This window comes from Daucus carota, chromosome 8 (genome assembly GCF_001625215.2).
Source record: "Daucus carota subsp. sativus chromosome 8, DH1 v3.0, whole genome shotgun sequence".
In the NCBI taxonomy this organism is placed as follows: domain Eukaryota; kingdom Viridiplantae; phylum Streptophyta; class Magnoliopsida; order Apiales; family Apiaceae; genus Daucus; species Daucus carota.
This window is the reverse complement of record NC_030388.2, coordinates 30,926,798-30,947,941: the sequence shown is the minus strand read 5'-3', so window position 1 is coordinate 30,947,941 and position 21,144 is coordinate 30,926,798. Positions and strand designations below refer to the sequence as shown.

The 21,144-nt window shown below is 35.2% G+C and overlaps 2 protein-coding genes and 2 long non-coding RNA genes across 4 annotated transcripts; 1 reads left to right on the top strand and 3 right to left on the bottom strand.

Annotated features, from left to right (window-relative positions):
• Positions 1-8,661: 8,661 nt before the first annotated feature.
• On the bottom strand, positions 8,662-9,931 carry LOC108198957 (uncharacterized). The gene is made up of 2 exons (XR_001802224.2): positions 9,643-9,931; positions 8,662-8,959 (listed from the first exon to the last, which is right to left on the bottom strand). It is a non-coding gene; the product is annotated as an uncharacterized LOC108198957 (long non-coding RNA).
• A 1,927-nt stretch (positions 9,932-11,858) lies between these two features.
• LOC108198864 (uncharacterized) lies at positions 11,859-12,346 on the bottom strand. Its single transcript, XR_001802200.2, has 2 exons — positions 12,149-12,346; positions 11,859-12,054 (listed from the first exon to the last, which is right to left on the bottom strand). It is a non-coding gene; the product is annotated as an uncharacterized LOC108198864 (long non-coding RNA).
• An 814-nt stretch (positions 12,347-13,160) lies between these two features.
• On the bottom strand, positions 13,161-16,671 carry LOC108197794 (probable pectinesterase/pectinesterase inhibitor 17). The gene is made up of 3 exons (XM_017365499.2): positions 15,816-16,671; positions 14,159-14,522; positions 13,161-13,631 (listed from the first exon to the last, which is right to left on the bottom strand). Exons 1-3 carry the CDS (start codon positions 16,669-16,671, stop codon positions 13,295-13,297), a joined length of 1,557 nt encoding a protein of 518 aa, XP_017220988.1. The 3' UTR covers positions 13,161-13,294.
• Positions 16,672-19,166: 2,495 nt separating this feature from the next.
• Positions 19,167-20,996, top strand: LOC108197795 (nudix hydrolase 1). The gene is made up of 2 exons (XM_017365500.2): positions 19,167-19,432; positions 20,445-20,996. Exons 1-2 carry the CDS (start codon positions 19,291-19,293, stop codon positions 20,741-20,743), a joined length of 441 nt encoding a protein of 146 aa, XP_017220989.1. The 5' UTR covers positions 19,167-19,290; the 3' UTR covers positions 20,744-20,996.
• Positions 20,997-21,144: the final 148 nt, after the last annotated feature.

Here is a 21,144-nt window from a genome sequence, read left to right as displayed (position 1 = left end):
ATAAAGGTTGTTACAAGCAAGTGTGGTAGTTATAAACCGTTGTCTCACAGATTTAAGTTAGATGTTTTTGTGCACAATCAATCCAAAAAAATTGGAGGAAGGTGACAATGTAAGAACATGATTACTTTTCAAAACAAAACAAACAAATAAAATTAAGATTCGTCATGCTTTGAATTGTTAATTACATGTATAAATTTATTTTCATTTTTTCATCATGAATTATAGTCCAATTTTGCAATTTTATATATTAGTATTGGTATTACATCAAGATTTTTGTAATATAAATTTATTTTATCCTACAAATATTAATTTTGAAACATTAATATACTTTGTATAGACAGCCACAAAATTATTTTATTTTACAAATATTAATATTAAATAATTAATGTAATTTTTATAGGCCGCCGCAACGCGCGGTTTCTCGACTAGTTTTATGTAAGATGAATCAAGCATTCTACATTAACATAGAACTTGTTTCCTGTATGCATACATAAACAAATCGTCCTCTTGGTCCACTAGACCACTACTGCAAATTAGTGCAACTAGGAGGAAACCAACACGGACTCGGAAATCCCGTGACTTGGACGACATTACGTTACGTATAAACTCCTGTCCCCAGGATCTAAATTCGGATCTCGATTACACATATTTTGGGTCAGGTTTTATTTTTAGAATCTAGTGTTTTTATCTCGTCTATTTTGAATGGATAATACTTGCAAAACAAGAATTTTAGCACCAAATTTTTTGTTGAACCGCCCATCGAATATCAAATTAACAAACATGTATAAAAAAAAACACGTATAAAATTCAAGAAACAGAATGCTAAGATTTAATATTAACCGTACTCAATTAAAAACGAAATAAGACCAACCAACATAACTTTAATTTACAGTGATATAATTAAACAAAATTCAAAGCCGGTGAAATGATTGAATATGCGGACGACTTTAAAGAAATAGTCTTGAATTTTGAGAATGAAAATGTCGGAATTATTGTTTTTCGGGAGTGATATACTATTATCAAACTTGCATCAACCGGTTGAAAATTCAGCTCCATCATCCCACTTTTATTTTCGCACCCGAATTTATCAACCAAATAAACAGCTTTAGCCATGCCTGCCTGGCGGTGAACTACTTCCGCAAATTGAAGTCCTTTCCTCACAGTCCTCGTCTGCAAATGGGAATAAAATATTAAATATTCATCTAATTAAGCCCAAGCGGTGGATTTATCCTTTGTTTTTTCGGAAGACTTGGTTCAACTGTGGCTCATACGAAAAATATTTGGAACATATACTAATTTGTAAGACATATAAGCTTGCATTGTCAAAAGAAATTAGTGAAATACCTCGGCGTTCACGAGGACTCGGAGATCGTCTCCGATACCTAGCGGCGAGCGACGGAGAGAATGAAGTTTCATGAGACGTGAGTTGAACCATATGAACTGATAAAATGTAAGTGCATATATGTATATATAACCAGTGTGTGTTACGAGAGAAGCAGTAGAAACAATGTAAGAGAGAAACTCTTGTATTGCTGGCTGGAAGCTTGAGAAATTACATGAGAAAATGAACATATTTATACAGAAAATAACATGAAGTAAAGTCTATGCTAATGAATGTGGTGAGCTGCTCAACCACAATCTTGTTCACTGCTCAACTGCAGAGTTTAAGAGCTGGTGTTTGGCTCTAGGAGTTTGACATTGTGTCAATGTGAACTAGAGACTTTAACACCCCCCCTCGAACTTAAGATGGTTGAAGAACCAACTTGAGTTTGGAAACGTAATTGCGAAAATTGCCAGGAGGTTGAGCTTTTGTGAAGATATCAGCAGTATTATCTGCACTCGTGACACTATGTAAATGAACCGTGCCTTTGGCAACTTGTTGACGAGTGAAATGACAATCGATCTCTATATGTTTAGTGCGTTCATGGAAGACGTCATTGTGAGCAATGTCTATTGCACTTTTGCTGTCACAGTAAATAGAAGTGGCCTGAGAATGAGTTACACTCATATCTTCGAGTAACCATCGTAGCCAGATTAATTCCTGTGTGGTGTCAGCAAGAGCTCGATATTCAGATTCGGCACTTGATCGAGAAGCAAGAGATTGTTTCTTACTGCGCCAAGAAATAAGTGAGTCACCAAGAAAGAAACAGAATCCAGTTGTGGAACATCTGGTAGTAGGATCACCGCCCCAATCAGCATCCGAGTAAGCATGTAACTCAAGTGGAGAGTCAAATGAATAATGTAATCCATGAAATATGGTGCCTTTAACATAACGAAGTATGTGAAGGACGGCTGTGAAGTGAGGAGTGCGAGGAGCTGCCATGAACTGACTCACAATATACACTGCATGAGCAATATCTGGACGAGTGACAGTGAGATAGATTAAACTTCCAACCAATTGGCGATACAATGTAGGATTAGGAAGTAATTCACCATCTTTGGCGTTAAGTTTAACCTCATAATCCAGAGGTGTAGAAAAAATCTTAGTGTCACTGATTCCAGATTTCAACAAAAGGTCAGATGCATATTTCACTTGTGAAAGAGAGTAGCCTGTAGGGACTGAAGTAACCTCAAGACCCAAGAAGTAGCTTAATGAACCAAGATCTTTCATCTCAAATTGTTGACTAAGAAATTGTTTAAGTTCAGAAATTCCCGCGTTGTCATCTCCAGTAATGATCATGTCATCGACATATAGAAGAAGTAAAACAATTCCTCGTTTTGATCGTCGAATGAAAAGGGCATGATCATATGGACTTGAAGAAAATCCCAATTGTTGAATTATTGTGCTGAATTTCTCGAACCAAGCTCGAGGTGCCTGCTTAAGACCATAAAGAGCTTTGTTAAGCTTGAACACTTGATTTGGAGAGTGGGAAAAACCTGGAGGTGGTTTGAGATAAACTTCCTCATGTAGGTCTCCATTAAGAAAAGCATTCTTGACATCCATTTGCCACATGTTCCAGTGTTTTGATGCTCCAACAGCTAGTAAACTTCGAACAGATGTGAGTCGAGCAACTGGTGCAAAAGTTTCCTCGTAATCAATACCATACTCTTGAGTAAAACCTCTAGCAACTAGACGAGCTTTATATCTGTCAATAGAGCCATCAGATTTGGTTTTAATTTTGTAGATCCATCGACAACTCACTGCAGTTTTATCATGTGGCAAAGTTACCAAATCCCAAGTGTGAGTTTTGTCTAAAGCATGAAGTTCCTCTTCCATTGCTTTCTGCCAAAGAGGGTTAACACTCGCCTCTCTATATGTTTGAGGCTCATGTAACGATTGTATAGCAGAATAAACATGATAATCAGTAAGTCGAACAGAAGGTTTTCTTACTCGTGTAGAGCGAACATGCTCCTCTGAAAGAGATGGTTGAGTGGAAGGCTCAATATTGGAATCCTCAGACTGAACTTCTGTCAGGGGAACATTGGTAGTCGGAGGTGGTTGAGTGAGCTCAATTGAAGGATCTCCTGAAAATGTGTTAGACGATGTCGAAGAATCCATGTGATCATCCGGATGTAAATCAATGAAAGGATCTGTAAAGTGAGAAATGCTAGTGGAAGTGTCAATTTTAAAATCTGACATGGATGAAAACATCTTGTGTTCCCAAAATGTCACATTACGAGAAACTCGTAGACGTTGGGCGATAGGATCCCAACAACGATATCCTTTTTGACCACTACCGTAACCAATAAAGCAACAAAGACGGGCACGTGGCTCTAATTTTGTTCTTTCATGTGGAGGAAGAAGAACAAAACATGCAGAACCAAAAACCTTAAGAGAATTATATGACGGGGGTTCTTCATATAATTTTTCATAAGGAGACAAGTTATTTATAACAGGAGAAGGAATCATATTGATTGTGAAAACAGCAGTTAATGCAGCTTCCCCCCAAAATTTTTCTGGACAAGAAGAGGAAATGAGAAGAGCTCGAACTGTATCAAGTATGTGCCTATGTTTACGTTCAGCACGACCATTTTGCTGTGATGTGTAAGGACAAGAGCTTTGTGCAAGAGTGCCATAAGATGCCAAAAATTTGTTAAGTTCTGATTCTTTATATTCTTTGGCATTATCGGCACGAAAAAGTTTGATTTTCTTTTTGAATTGAGTGTGAATCATAGTGGCAAAATTTTTATAAGTTTCTCCTAATTCTGATCGATTTTTCAAAATATATATCCAAGTGTAACGAGAAAAATCATCAACAAATATCACATAGTATCTTGATCCTCCCATTGTTGGAGTTGGAGAGGGACCCCAAATATCAGAATGTATAAGGTCAAAAGTAGCTGATGATTTTTCATAATGGATAGGAAAAGGAAGAACATGTTGTTTTGCCAGTCTACATGAAACACAGTCAATCGTGTCTACATTAACACTACCTAGATGACCATTAGAAATAAGACTACGTAAACGAGATTGTGATGGATGACCTAACCGGGAATGCCAGATGTTGGTCGTGGTGGAAAAATAACCAACTAGATGACTGGATGATGATTTTGGTGTAGGAAGATGAAGGGAAGTGAGCTCAAACAACCTTCCGCATCTACGCCCTGTCCCAAGAGTTTGTCCCGTCTGAGGATTCTGTACATGACAACCAGAAGAAGTAAAGATAATATCAAGACCAAGATCACATAACTGGCCGATGGAAACAAGATTAAGTGAAAGATTAGGAACAAAGTATGTGTCAGGAAGATTAAGATCTTCTGTAGATACGGTTCCAATATGTGTCACTTTCATAGTAGAACCATCGGCAGTTTGAATATTTGGAAGGTATGAATTCTGTGTTTTCATGGTAAATATGGATGAATCATTTGTCATATGATTACAACATGCTGAATCAAAATACCAAGAATTACCTGAAGTGACAGAGAATGCAGTGGAGGGAGAGTTGGCTTTAAGTAAAACCTGTTTGAGCAAGGATTCTAGCTCACTAGTGGAAGAAGATGGAGATTCAGAAGTTGCGGCAGCGGAAGACTGAGTAAACTTGTTTGAATGAGATAATGGCTTTCTCTTGCAGAACTGTATCGAGTAATGACCTTTCTGATGACAATGCTGGCATGTATGATTACGTAGTGTTATGCAATCCTTTGTGACATGTCCATTTTGACGACAAAACCTGCAAAATGATTTGTCAAAAGTAGGTACTGGAGGTACCGCTAGGACATTATCAACCACAGATTTGAATTTGCCAAGACCAAGTCGAGTTTCTTCAGAAATAAGTTCAGCAACAGAACTTTCTAATGAGGGTAGTGGAACTCGATGAAGAAGAGCAGCTCTAACTGGTTCAAAATCCTGAGTGAGAGCCATAAGAAACTGAATGAGTCGTTGTTGGTCACGATATGCATGATAAAGTGTAGCATCCTCCGTATGTAACCACTTTGGTTCAGATAATGTTAGTTGATCCCAAAGTGATTGTATCTGAGAAAGAAAATCTGCAACCGGTTGACCAGGCTCTTGCTTTTGTTTACTTAGTGAACTCATGATTTGATATTGGTGAGAAAGATCGGATGTAGTGTATCTTGATGCCAATAAATCCCAAATTTCTTTTGCAGTATCATAATTTCCAAATTGTAAATTAATTTTAGAAACTGAAGAGTTTCTAAAAAATGTGATAGCTTGGTGATTTTTGACATCCCATTCTTCAATGCGGTCCTTGAATTTTGAGTCGGCTTCATCTTTTTCTTTTGTCGGAATAGTGAAATCCCCGTTCACATATCGCCAAAGTCTTTTTCCTTTGAGAAAACTGCGCATAGCTTGAGACCAAGTTATATAATTCGAGCCATTCAAAATCGTTTGAATTGGGGAACTATTTTCTTTCTCCATGACAAGACAAGATAAGTGTAGGGACTAAAATATAAAATGTGAAGGTTGAAAGTACCAGGGCTGTTAAAGCGAGGTACTGTAGAGTAATTTGTCAATCTATGTTAATCAAATTAAAAACAGTACGAGTATTTGTGTGGTTAAATTAAGTTACCCACTGCCCGGGCGCGATTCAAGAAAACTCCAGAGACACCTTCTATCTTTAAATCTTTGAAGTTCAATTACCAGACCAAGTGAGAGACCGACAATTTCAGTGTGGTTGTATATTTTGGCTGGGTTAGGCTATAGTACTAGATGGATGGTGTATATTTTGGCTGGGTTAGGCTACAGTACTAGATGGATGGTTGATATTGTGTGAATAGCAATGAGACTTACAGGGATGAGATTTGTCGGACTGAAGAAGAAACAGGGTGAACTCCAGCGATGGTGGCCTGAAAATTTTGATGGGTTCCTTGATACAGTGAGTTGAACGAGTTGGGTAACTCGGTTGGTGACTCGGTGAGTATAAAACGAGTTGGGCAACTCGGTTGGTGGATTCAAAACGGAAGGTGAAATCTGAATTTTGATTTTGGCGAAGGTTCTTTGAAATACATATGCTTGGTTGCTGTTTGTGGCTGGTAATATGGCAGCCCAGCAGGTGTTTGTGTATTTGTCTCAAAGAGACGTTGAAGAGAAAGCTCGCAAGCTTGATTTTGTTGACAGCGGAATGAGAAGATCAGGAAGCCTATAGCTCTGATACCATGATAAAATGTAAGTGCATATATGTATATATAACCAGTGTGTGTTACGAGAGAAGCAGTAGAAACAATGTAAGAGAGAAACTCTTGTATTGCTGGCTGGAAGCTTGAGAAATTACATGAGAAAATGAACATATTTATACAGAAAATAACATGAAGTAAAGTCTATGCTAATGAATGTGGTGAGCTGCTCAACCACAATCTTGTTCACTGCTCAACTGCAGAGTTTAAGAGCTGGTGTTTGGCTCTAGGAGTTTGACATTGTGTCAATGTGAACTAGAGACTTTAACATGAACTATGAAGACGAGGCTGATGAGTAGCAAGAGTAATTTCATCACTACAGAAGAAGTTGCAGCTGCTGAAGCCATTTTGGGATATTAGATTAGATAGATAGAGTGTGTGAAGATGAGTGTTAGCTATGAATTCACTAACTCCTCGTTTATTTATAATACAAGTGAAGGGAAAAAGAGAGGAAGCAACGCAGAGGGGTCCTTGACTTGTGCGGCGGCATTCATCAACATCAACTTGCATGGAAATTAGTATCGAACGTATGTCATCAGGGGATAAGTTTTTTTAAATTATATATCGAAGCTGAATCCGAAATTGTCGGTGCAGTTCGATTTCTTTCTGTGTGCGGTTTTAGCGATTTTTGATTTAAAATAGTGCGGTTTCGATTGAAAATTATTTGGATAGAATATATATTAGTTTGTTTGACCTCATTTTTTAACTTTAAGTGAAGAAAATAATTATAAGTGATAAGTCGTAGAAGTTATTAAAATTTATTAACTAAAATTATTATATAATTGTGGATTTTTATTCTGATAAGATTTTTTTTTATCAAATAAGATCATATTATAAAACTAAATTATAATATATAATTTATAATTTATAATTGTGAATTTAAAACTTAAATTATTATATAATTGTGAATTTTTATTCTGATAAGATTTTTTTATCAAACAAGATCATATTATAAATATTATTAGAACCGCTTGATTTTTATAAGCACGTGAATTGTTTTTTATGCAAATAATTCTTAATTATGGGCAAGAAAATAAAGCAGCTGATCTTGTAGCATGCACTGTAATAACGGCTCGGTATGACTATGTTAATAACAAATGGCTCGACCTCAGACGACATGATTTGATCATAACTAAAATCCCATAAACAGATCTATGAAGTATTAAGAGTCCAAGTTGTTCGCAAGAATGATAATTTTCAATATTCCCACTTGAAGTAGGTGATAAATCTCACAATTTTTAGTCGTATGTTTATGCCACCCTGTACTGGAGTGGGGACTATTTTTGAGTAATATCATCTAAAATCATTCTTATAAAAGTTCTGTGCTACTTTCACATATTAATGCCAAATTACCTAAAAACCGCACCGAAACTGGTAACACAGATAACCCAACAAATTTCTTTCTAACATGCATCAATGAGATGTTTAATGCTAATATGCTATTTAAAATGATAACTAATTATCGGTTACTTTTACGGAGCTTCAAGTTAGTTATGACGTAGTTGTTGATAATGAAGTCACATGAAATTAACAGAAATAAGAAAAATGAGTTCAGAGTGATGCATAAACAACTCACTTTCTTAGAATCATTTTTCTTCACAATTAAGTTTGTAATGATATTTATAGGTTAATATTCCACATTTTGTAATTATTATATTAATATTTCTCGGTGTGTTATGTAAAATATTTTTCTTAATACAAATTTTAAATTTAAGAAGGCCCCGCACTACGAGCATAATACTAGTTGTATATAAAGATCGTAAACTCAAACATGACTACAAAGTGGGTGTTTGGTTGCCTTCGATAAGCACTTCTTTTTTATAAAAGTCAGGATTAGCTTTTTAACCAGCGTTTGGCAAAAGAAGTCCCCTGACTTCTATGTGACCTTTTAAGTTTTAACAAAGAAAAGAGAAAGAAAGGAGAAGTCGCAAGTTGTAGCTTCTCATCCCAGCTTCCAGCTTCTTATTTATTTGATTAATTTATTTAATATGTTTTTTTTTACATTTCAGATATTTGATAAATTATATATATTGATAAATATCATTTTATTAATTAAAATGCTAAAATAAATATATTTATATATATAAATTATCAAAACCTCCACCAGTTTATTATTAGCATTATCCAAACACTTTAACAACTTATAAATTATATCTATTTATCACTTATAATTCACTTCTCTACTTTAAGCAATAAGTAACTTCTTTTAAGCTTAGCCAAACGGCCCACCGACTAATCTGCTAATGTCTAATGACCAAATCAAACACCACTGACTAATGCTCCTGAATATCTTCACGTCGAAGTAGACTACTTTCTCCAACACGCTGCCTCTACGAATGCGGAGAAGGTTTTGAAATACTTGGGTGAACTGCTGCCCGACGATTCACTGCAATTGTAAAAGAAAAATATATAATTATGAGTAATTATATAAATATCTGTAGTTTATTTGGTGAAAGTCGAGGGTCTAAATCTTAACCAAAAAGAACTGGATTTATTTTTTCAGTAAAAAAACTAATTTTTTTTGATTCGATTAAACAGAAGAATATGATTAAAGATTCCAACCGATGTTATAAGACAAGTGGTAATATTAGAGTGAAACAATATTACTCGTATTCTCCTAAAATGTAATCCTAAAATTAAGTAAAAATAAGTTGTCTCACTTTAGTGAATTACAACAAAAATCAAAGAAGAAATATAGCTGACACTGCTATCTTTGGATTAAAGTTAGGGTTTGTGCGCTGTGTGTCGACCGCGAGTACATATTAAGCATTAAATTTTATATATTTAACTCATTTTTATTATTATTGTTGTTGTATATACGGGAAGTCCGTCATTATTAAGAAGTAGGAGGTCATCAGACTCAGTCAAATTTATAAATTTTAATGCGCATGTGTAATGGATAGCGTTGCATGTGTCATGGGCACACCTGCCCACCGTAGATAAACGGTTAAAGTTTAAGCACTTTGCATGATCATTAACAAATTATACACGCACTACAACAAGATAATATCTGTTTAATTATTGATTTATTATGTGCACTTCCTTTGCATGACCTAATAATAATAGTACCTTCGCATATACGACGACGTACACTTCCCTCCAACATGGTGCTACATGGTGGTGGATAGGTCCTGGGGGAGAAGAAATTTCAGAAGGAACTGATTGGGATAATGAAGCTATGAAGAGAAGAGTACTTGTGAGTAGCAAGAACAAGTTGAATTTCAGAGTAGATGAAACCATTGAAGCCTCGTCTTAGCTAGCAATTGCATATAATAATCTATTAGTGTACTATTTATATGGCACTATTGCGGGTTTCGGAGCTGCGTTTCATAGATGCGGTAACTTCCGGGCATATACAGAAGGCCCCACGCACTCCTGCTCATTTGTACATTCCAATTGATGGTCTGGAATTCCACGAAATAGTGGTGTCTGGCCTTTCTCATTGACTTGGCAGACTTGTACAGGTACCTGTGAAGTACTTATACTTTTGGATCAGAGAAAATTATCATTTTAATTAGATTATCGCATCAGAGAGATTCATATCCGATTTTGATCATCGTACAGGCAGAAACTTTTTGTGATAAGATAAAAAGATTATCAATTTTAAAATATTAATTTAAAAGGGTTTATTGTACTCTCTCCGCTTCAAAATAAATGTAGTGAATTAAATTGAGTTGTGTGTACATGTATGTTAGTCAAACGATAGAAATTGACTTTCAAGCACATTTAAGGAAAGAGTCTTTCGAGTGTGTGTCCATGAGCATTATTAATGAGATTTTAATTAATAGCAGTCCTTCATCCGGTAAAAAAGTGATTGTTAGTATGCTTATGGACACACGAAAATTTGTTAAAAGAAGAAACATTTAAATAATTGTTTCAAAAAATTAAGATAAATATTTTAAGACAATATTTTTTCTCAAAAAATACATGTAATTTGAGATAGACGGAACACTGACATAGTCCACTGCGATTCATGGCGACTTCGTCATTTAAAAAGTAGGACCTAAACCAATTGATCTCATCATCATCAATTTTTATACGCGTTTCCCCCAATTTGTACGTTATAGGGTGGGGATACGTCGCCTTCATTTTACACTTCCTCAACTTAGTTTTTTTTTTTAAAGACTTCCTCAACTTAGTTGAATGTTATTATTGAAATTGAGCTATAGGGCCGGAGGGGATGATAAATTGTCATGTGAAATCGATTGAAACAATGAGATTATGATGAGAAGTAACTATATCGACTTTATCAATGCAACATTCAAGCCATTCAAACAATGAAAAATGTCTTTTGTTTATAATAAAGAAGTAGACTAGAAGAAGTAGATTGTTTATGAGTCTACTCCGCAAGCTGTGTTGGAGACAATTCTGTATGATTCTTGCAAGTTTTAATAAAATCTCATTTTATTTCAAAAAAAAAAAAGTAGACTAGAAGAAAAATTTAGATTAAAATTTATAAGTAACTAAATTGTTTGAGAAAGAAACAGAAGTTCTAAAACAAAAAATAGTAATCTCAGTTTTTATTAGTGCTTTTAGTTTTTTACACAAATGAGTGAAGAAAAGTATAAGCCTGTTCTTATAGGAAAAAAAAGCCAAAAGCAGTGTTGTTTAACAAAGCCCACTTGTGAAAAATATCACTAGTTATTTATTAATAATTATATATAATAATATTATATTTTTATATATATGTCGTCCTTATTAATTGTAGATAATCAGGTTTTTTAGTTAAAAAGATAATTATTATGTTGCTCGATATTATTTTAGAAGATTGAATTTTTTATTGGAAAATATAAAAAAGATACTATAATTATAATATATTAAATTTGCATATTTTTAAAAAAATTATTGTAAAATTTTGATAACATATAATAAATTATTTATTATAATTATATGAAACTGAATTTAATTGTCCTGCAATAAAAATAAAACATAGCAATATGTTGTTTGATGATTTAATTGCCCTATGTGGTTTTCAGACACATAGATGAGATGAGACCACCTCAGAAGATCGGGTGTGCCCACGAATTTTTTTTTTTTTTTGTTGACAAAATCCGTACTTGCATTAAATCAAATCAAAAGTGATTACATCCGATAAGAAGTTGGGAACAACCTCCTCCCACTCCTATAAGCCTGACATAGAACGAGACACTTTTGCTAGCAAATGAGCGACTTCATTCGCAGACCTATGCACAAAACGCACTAGCACACCTTCAAAGTGCTTAACTAACTCAACACAATCATTGACGATAGAATGAAAATAAGACCTTCCTGGAGTACCAGTTAAGTGAATGCGAAATGGGAGTCGAGTATTATTGAATCAAAACAATAATTATTTTGGACAGAATTAAAATTATATTCTAAGCGTTCGTATCCGCTTAGCATGATAGATGAACCAACAGGCCTATATTTATTTTTTCCCATGCCGACTCCGTCTAGATCTACTTCCGCAAACTGAACTCCTTTCCTCACAATCGTCCAGGCCTGCAAATTGCATATTTGGAATGGCATATAATTTAATAAACTTATACAAAATAAGATACTTAAAAAATATTCATCTTATTAATTAGTAAAATACCTCGTCGTGCAGTAAACTTAGCGGCGAGCGATGGAGAAAATGAAGTTTCATGAGATGTGAGTTGAACCATATGAACTATGAAGACAAGGCTGACGAGTACCAAGAGCAATTTCATCGCTAGAGAAGAAGATGCAGCTACTGAAGCCATTTTTGTGATATTAGATGGTGTGTGAATTAAGCTGAGTCTTCGATATGAATCTACTAACTCTTCATGCGTGTTTATTTATAGTACTATGGATTTTCTAGTGTGTGTCATGAGTACACACCAACAACCATTTTTCGAGTAGGCGTAGGACTTTTATTGACTAAAATTCATTAATAATCATACGCTCCTGCATATATACAAAAATCATGATCAGTAAAATCCTCCCGCTCAACAAAAATAATTGTTAGTGTATGCCCATGAACGCACACTGAAAAAACCTATAATAGTACTATATTACTTGTTGTCTTTGGGCACTGAAGACTGAACTGCAGGGAAAAAGAGAGGAAGCAACAGACAGGGGTCATTGACTTGTCCGGCGGCATTCTTGCATGGAAATTCTATTTTAATATCATAAGGGCACGTATGTCATCGAGGAATGTCATCAAGGATGCGTAGTATTTTATTAAAGTTAACAGACAAGGCATCATTGTGTTTGCACCGCATAGCAATAACAAAAACTCAATTCTAACGACCTATAAGTAATTTCTGCTACCTCTCTACCACCTTAACCAAGTCATTTAGGAAACTAAAACAAAACAATTGGACTGTTTGGTTAGTTTAAAAAAAATAACTTTTGATAAAGATGTGGGGTAGAAGTGAGACGTAATAATTATAAGTTATTAAAATGTTTGGAAAAGAAGTACAAGTAATTATAAAGAAAAGCTAGCAAGAAAAGCTAGCATTTTTAATTTTCAACTTCTTTCTCATAACTTCTTAAAAGTATTTTTTATTTTTTTTATACAAACGGGTGAAGAAAGCAGAATGAAGAAATAGCTCCCACTTCCCATGCCCAAACACAAGCAATAATAATGAAATCAATATTTAAACAACATTTTTAAAATTGAATTCCAACACTTGAACAATATTCGGAGAAGTATCAAACCCACATTATTCCATCATTACACAACATCATATTGAGCTTATACATAGAAAACCATTATTCACAGACCGGAGATGAATGGCACATCAGTACCAGGCAACCACGAATTTCCATCAATGAACCTCCCAACCGTAAAAGCCGAAGCTTGACTCGCACTCGCAAGAACACGAAAACCTTTCCACGTCACCCGATTCGCAGTCGATGCACCCGCACCCGAATTAGCATACTCCGCATAAAACAACGTATCCAACGCAAAATCGCCACTCCAAGGCATCCACCCTTCGGGACTAATAAATCCATCAATTACGGTTTTCATAATAATTGTTCGCGAAAATCGGTTCCACGGCCTACCAAGATACGTCCTCACGGACCCTTGAACGGGTGCCAGTTCAGTAGGGCTGTCAAAAAAATTCGAAAGATCCGATATCCGTCCGAAAAATCCGCAACCGTATCCGAGAAAAAGCGGATATTATTCGTATCCGAAATAAAGCGGATATTATCCGTATCCGAATCCGTGATATTCGAATCCGAAATTAAATACATATATAATATTTAAATTATATAATATATAAGTATATGTAATTAAAATTTTATTTTATTTAGCTTGTAGTGTGTGTATATGCATTAAATAATACATTTACATGAATTTTATATAATTGTACATATACTCAAACACTTTATACATATATAAAAATATTATTTGAGCTTGGGTCATAATTTTTTTTTGAAAATCATCGTTAATGGGGTAGAGTCATCAAAAATATCCGACATCCGTCCGAAATATCCGCATCCGTATCCGAGAAAAAGCGGATATTATCCGTATTCGAAATAAAACGGATATTATCCGTATCTGAATCCGGCCACTGCGGATACGAATACGGATATAGGCATATCCGTATCCGAATTATCCGTTTGACAGCCCTACAGTTCAGCAGCGGGACTAATCCTCGAACTGTGAATCACAATTCCTGTGTTCTGGTTCGGATCGGTTCGGCTTTGAGCGGTTATTGTGTTGGTACCGTTCGGGGGCTTTCGGGGTCTGATGTTACAATTTTGGAGCATAGCAGCTCCATTTCCGAAAATAAAATCGACGGTTCCGTAAATGTCGCAGTTTCGATAGAATTGTCGCTGGGAATGCACGTAGAGAGTGTCTGAGTAGCCTTCGAAGCTGCATTGGTAGAATACTGAGAGGTCGGAGCTCGAACGGAGCGCCACCGCCTGGTAATTTTGCGGTCCGGCTGTGTTGCGGAAGGTGATTCCACGGCCGATGAATCTGTCGCCTTCCACAGCTGCAATATAGTGCATTAGTTTTCTTACAAAATCGTGTATTTCATTTCAAAATTTGAATTTCGAATATTTAAATGATCAGAAATATAATTTCAGAATGACTGTTAATTAAAATTAGTTATTATCTTACCTTTCACCGATCCTGTGATAAAGAAGAAATACTCGCTCAATATCATGCCAATCAGATAATATCATAAAGGAGCCGTGCATGTTAATTAGCAGTAGCAATTTCAACATCATAAGCAGTTTCCGTGTCACAATAAGTCAAATTAATTAATAAAACCTGAGATAGAACCCAGTCATAATTGTCATGTGTTATCATATTTACTAGACAACCTCAATTGTCACTTAATCAACTTGGGTCTTTCTGGTGTGTGCCTATAGGTACACATTAACAACCATTTTTTGTTGAGATGGAGGATTTTTACTGGTCATGTTTTTGTGCATTTGCAAAGAGCTATGATTATTAATGAGGTTTTGGTCAATAAAATCCCTCCACCTCACTAAAAGGTGGTTGTTAGTGTGTGCCATGAGCACACACTAAAAAATCCGAATCAACTTCTTTTCACGTATTCCTTAACGTACGTACGTAACTCCTAAAAAATTGTCGGTAACTAAATCTTATTCCTAATAATTTATTAAAATGTGTGCTGTGCCTTCGTCCCGCTACTTATATATATTTGGAGATGAAAATTTGATGGATTTTAATGTTTTCGTAAAGTACAGTTATATAGTTTATTTTAAAGACTTCTTCTGAATAAAAATTTTAATGTTAAACTTTTATTTATAGAAAGAGAATTTATAAAAAATAAATTATAAACTACAATTTATAGATATTAAAATATGTGAGGAAAAAATGTATAAAATTTATTAAGATAGAGGGAGCATGAATTGGTATTAACTTACGACTTCGGTTTGCATGATATATATATAAATGGGTATGATATGTGGTAAAATATATCAATATTTATTATTCAAAAGCAATATCTATAATGATTATAAACAGAAAGGCAATATATGAAGGCCATTTAACTAAATTTAATACAAGTTACTTATAATTTAAAATAAAAAGCTGAATTATAAATGGCAAGTAACCTAGTGGTTTAGGATTAAGTACTAAAACAGTTTAAACAATATGATTTATAAATTTATAAGTTATTTAGGTGCTTTTCGATCGGATCAAGAAAAACAGATGCCACAAAGCTGCTTCCTTTCCCATGCATGCACATATTTACGTCATGCATGAACGAAAAATGAAAATTATCAATGTAAACAAAACTCAAAGCAGAACTCACCGACAGTAGCCGAATTATATGTGGTGTAGCCTCCGTTAACACTTCTGCTTCCGGTGATCACAGTCTTTCCGATACCATCACCGACAAGCATAATATTACTCGCACTTATCACAACATTTTCACTATACGTACCCGCCTTCACGTGTATCACAACCCTACCACTCCCCGATTTCGCAGCCGCAACCGCAGCCGCCACCGTCTTGAAGTCACCCGAACCATCCTGAGCCACCACGATATCCGCCCCCGGACCCGGTTTAGAAGCCTGTAGAAGCTTCCGGTCCCCGGGAGAAACCCAATTAGGGAATTTCCCCTTGTAAGTTGGCTTATAAGTAAAGTTCCTTTTGTTCATAGCGAGACTATTCGATATCAAATGCGACACATTGTTGTTCATCAAAGGCAACACATTTTCGCCAACTCCGAGCTCGATGAATCCGATTCGACACGTCTCGAGGTTTGTCAGAGCAGAACTCAGCCACGTTTGAGTTTCGATCTGGCTACACTTATTAAAAGGATCGACGGTTTCGTTGATTCTTTTGATTGTTTGGTCGTAGAGCTTCACACAATCGTCCCATGCAGCCGTCTCGAGCCTATCGCGACACTTCGGGCCTAGGCTCTTCGCGCTCTCGTCGGCTTGCATGGCCTTATCTAGAGCTAGCTTTAGCGACGCTTTGAGAAAATCTTGGTCATTATCGATCGGACCATAGTTAGGGTTATTTGTAAAGAGGTACTCACAAGGCTTAGGGTTGGGTGTTTTGCTACACATTTGTATTATTTCTTTCGGTGAGTAGCCATTGATTATAATGGGAATCACAAAAAGCGACCAAAATGCTAAGACAAAGAACAAATGTGATGCCATATTGTTTGAGGGGTTTGAATGAAGTTCATGGGTGCATAGTATGTTTATATAGATGTTTGTAAAGTTTAAAGTTGGGCAATCGAGTAGATGGGTGATTAATCGAATTAGTTGAATAATAAACGTTGTCTATAAAGTCTTAAGCTTTTGTAAGCCATGTTAGGTTACATGTTATGTGAAAATTGTAGAGAATTTGCGGCAACAAAAGCAAGATTTGTCGTAAGTTGAGCGGAAGAAAAGGAATTGTGAAATCTATTTTTGTGTAATTATTTGTTGATTTCTGACTTTAAAATATCGGTAGGTTGTTCGTGTTTTGATTGTATACTCTTAACTAACTAAGAATTAAAGTGACAATGACACTGATAGGGGTGTAAACAAACCAAACTATTCGTGAGCTACTCGAGTTCGGCTCGGAAAATATTCGAATTTGATTCGGTAATAATCGAGCCGAGCTCGAGCTCGAGCTATTCGAATGTTTTACCGAGCCGAGCTCGAGCTTCAAATTACTCGGCTCGTAAGGTTCGCGAGCTTTATCGAGCCTCTATTATTTTTTAATTTTTTTTATTATAAATATATTTTTCCAAATATATTCAATATTTTATTTATAATTTATATATTTAATCGAATCGAACTCGAGTCGAACCGATCATATTTCGAGTTTTTGTCAATATTTGATAACTCGATTCGAGCTTTCGAGCCGAACTCGAGCCTATCGAACTATTTACGAGCCGAGCTTCGAACTTGAAATTAAAGGCTCGGTCGAACTCGAACTCGAGCTCGAGCCCCGAACTTTTCAGTCGAGCTCGAGCCGAGCCTAGCAGTGTTCGACTCGGCTCGGCTCGTTTACACCCCTAGACACTGATAACTATTATTCGGCAACCCCCAGTTCGAGATTAGCACAGTAATGTATTTGATTTTACTATTTCCTCTATCCCATCTAGGCCTGTAAATGTATCGGATATCCGATCCGACCCGATCCGATCCGTGGTTAAATAAATGGACATGGATCCTTATTAAAAAAATCCGATCTTCTAATAATCCGATCCGATAATAATCCGGTCCGATAAATAATGGATATGGATATAGTCAAATCCGATCTGTTAACGATTCGATCCGATTCATGCTTAACTATATAATATATTTTATATTATATTATTATTAATATATTACATAGAAAAAAAATTCTAAAAATACAAGACAAAATCCTAAATCATATTTTCTTATAACCGATCAGCCGCTCATAATTCTTGACATGGCTCTCACTCTTGTCATCCGATTAATCTAATAATCACTCTTTTTTTGTGTAGAGTGAGTATAAACACAGAAGCTAACTCTTCCACTTAAAACCTCCTCAACCACCTGGTTCTATATTTAAAACATATTTATCGACTTTAATCCTTATTAATAGAGGAGAGCACATCATAATTTGCTTCCTCAAAAAGTATTAGCCAACTTATTTATTATTTTTCTATTTACTTGATACATTCTATGTGGAAGTTTTTATCGGAACAACCAACAAAGTTTTTATTAAATACAGCTTTATTAGTTTTTTTTTTTACCTATTACGTTAAAATTCATGAATTAATATAGCTAGAAAATATCAATTTTTCTGTATGGAAGTTAAAACATTATTCATGGTGAAAAATATATTTCACAATTTTTAGCGGATCGGGGCTCCGATCCGATTATCCATGATCCGAATGGACCAGATATGGATTGACTTGTAAAATATCCGACCCCTGATCCGAATCCGATAAATTTAAATGGATTAGGATATGGATTTAGTTAGATCCGATCCAAATCCGATCCGTTTACATGCCTAAATTCCCATCCATATTATATATTTGAATATATATATATTAAAACGATTCCAATGATGAGAAATCATTAGACAAAAAATGAGTTGGCATGTTAAAAATGAAAAATATAAATAATCATATAAATATATCACACTCCGCGCATACACTTTCCTGTCTATATGACTATACATAGTCAACCAACTTCGTATAAATGCTTATATTTGTCAAACCACAGATCACAGATCATTAGCAAATATCATTTTATCAATTATTATATTAAAAAAAATACATTCTCTTTATAACAACTTAAAATAATAATTACATAATGTCCTGTTTAAAATATAGTCAATCACCATAACCAGTATCATCAAAACAAAACGTGTTACAGGTTCAATAAATTTTACACAATATTCTTATATGTCTTATTTAATTAATCATTATAACCAATCTCATTAAAAATGCTCTTAAAAAAGATCTTTCATTCTATACATATAAAATATAAATACTATCGTCGTTTTATTTTATAGTTATATTTCAAAATCTATTTTCGTCACCTCAGTGTTTAAACTAATCAAGGTTATACTGGAGTCCTTGTCCACGTTATCCACCTAAACTAGCCCAATCTAGCCCATAAATTGATGAAACCCAACACAACAATCGAGCATAAAAACAAAAATCACCCGCCAAATTCCACATTTCACACGCGCGCATCTCGTTGCTTTAGACTTTAATTTAATAGCTGCTCAATAATTCACCGACCAAGAGCTTTTCGTTCTAAATAAAACTACTACATTATAAGTAAAAGCTCTTAATCGAGATCAAAATGGAGAAAAGCTCGAATTTACCGGCTCCGTTTGTCGGGGTAGCAGTCTTTGTTTTGAAAGGAAACAAGGTGTTGATGGGTCGTCGCCTCTCCGCGGTCGGTTATAACACCTTTGCGCTCCCCGGCGGTCATCTCGAATTCGGTTTGTATCGCGTAAATGAGAACTATTTTTCCGGAGAATTAATGTATATTCTATATTATATTTATTTTTAATAATGATGTTATGTAAAATTTGTTATTGAAATTTTTACTGTGGGTTTATTTTTTAGGAATAATATATCATTAACCACATTTACTTGGATGTGTCTTGTTTAGTGCGGTATTAGTTCGGCGCGGAGGATTTAATAAACTGTAGCTAGTTTTTGAATAAGCTGGGCTTTAATAATTTTCCTTTTTATTGGTTTTTAAGTCGATTAGAAAAGCTCTCTGTTAAATTTTGAATTTGAAGCTGGAGCCGTAGGTTAGGTTAGTGGGCAGCTTCTTTCGCTAAACTTAAAATTGTGACCTGTGACTTAAAGTGTAAGTGTGTTTGAAAATTTAAAGCTTAATTTAATTATCCAAAAATAATGGGGTGTTTGGCCAGGGCTTAAAAGCCCGGCTGGGTTTATAAGTTAGAATCAATTATTCGTACCGTTTGTGTAAAAAATGAATAAGCACTTAAAAAAAGTTGCAAATGCTAGTTTTTGTTTCACGGCTTCTACTTATTTTAAACTCACCCAAACGGCCCCTAAGATTTCCTTCGGGAGAATTTTTGAGATGCACTGCACGCAGTCTGCAGATTGATATAGTATGTGCTCTGTGTTCTCGCTATTTTAGATGATGGCAAATAGAGGGGAACAAGATAAATGAGTATTTGGTATTAACTTTCTTCCCTCGGTGCATTAGTGTGGACAAAGAACTTAAGTTGTCTCCAGGCTTGCTTTAGTCAGTTTTGAAAGGGATTTTGCATCAAGATGATATTTTGTTTAGCTAATTATTTCGACTTTCAGAATCAAATTGCTAGATCATCACTTGAATTCATTTTATGCTGGTCTGGTGGTCTATGATTGGTCATCTTTTAACCCCTCTATGACCATTGCTTGAATCTATTTGAAGGCATCTGTGTGTGCAATCCGATTTCTTTGACTCCTTTCTTTTCCTTTCTCTTTTTACAGGTGAGAGTTTTGAGGAGTGTGCTGCAAGAGAGGTGAAAGAAGAAACTGGACTAGACGTCGTGAAGATAGAATTTTTAGCAGTCAGAAACAACGTTGTACTAAATGAACCAAAACCAGCACATGTGGTTTGCATATTCATGCGAGCAGCTCTGGCAGACGACGATCAACTGCCGCAAAATCTAGAGCCAGAGAAGTGTGGTGGATGGGAATGGTATGACTGGGAAAACCCTCCAACACCATTGTTTATCGGGTTGGAGAATCTGGTGGAGAGTGGTTTCACTCCCTTCCCCACCAACTGATATGATAGGCTATCCTCTCGTTTGCTTTGTTGTAAGACTTAAAGCAGCATATGAAGCTTTCGTACCTATTATCTACTTAGTTATGTCAAAACGATTAGTTGAATTGTTCTATTGCCAGTTCTCAGAAGTTGGTATTGATTGCTTAGTTTTATGAAGTAATGTAAGTCTGATTGGTTGTAAACTTGGTTCAAGCAACAATTTAGACTTTCAGATTGAATGTTATTAACTCGTATTATCGTGAATTGTTTGTTAACTAATTGGCTCAAGTCTCATGTAACTGACTACTTTAAGATTGACCCACAGATAGCAGTCTATTCAATAGAGATTCTAACCACCGGATTAAGTTGTGAATGATCTTTAATATTGACCCACAGATAGCAGTCTCTTCGATAGAGATTATA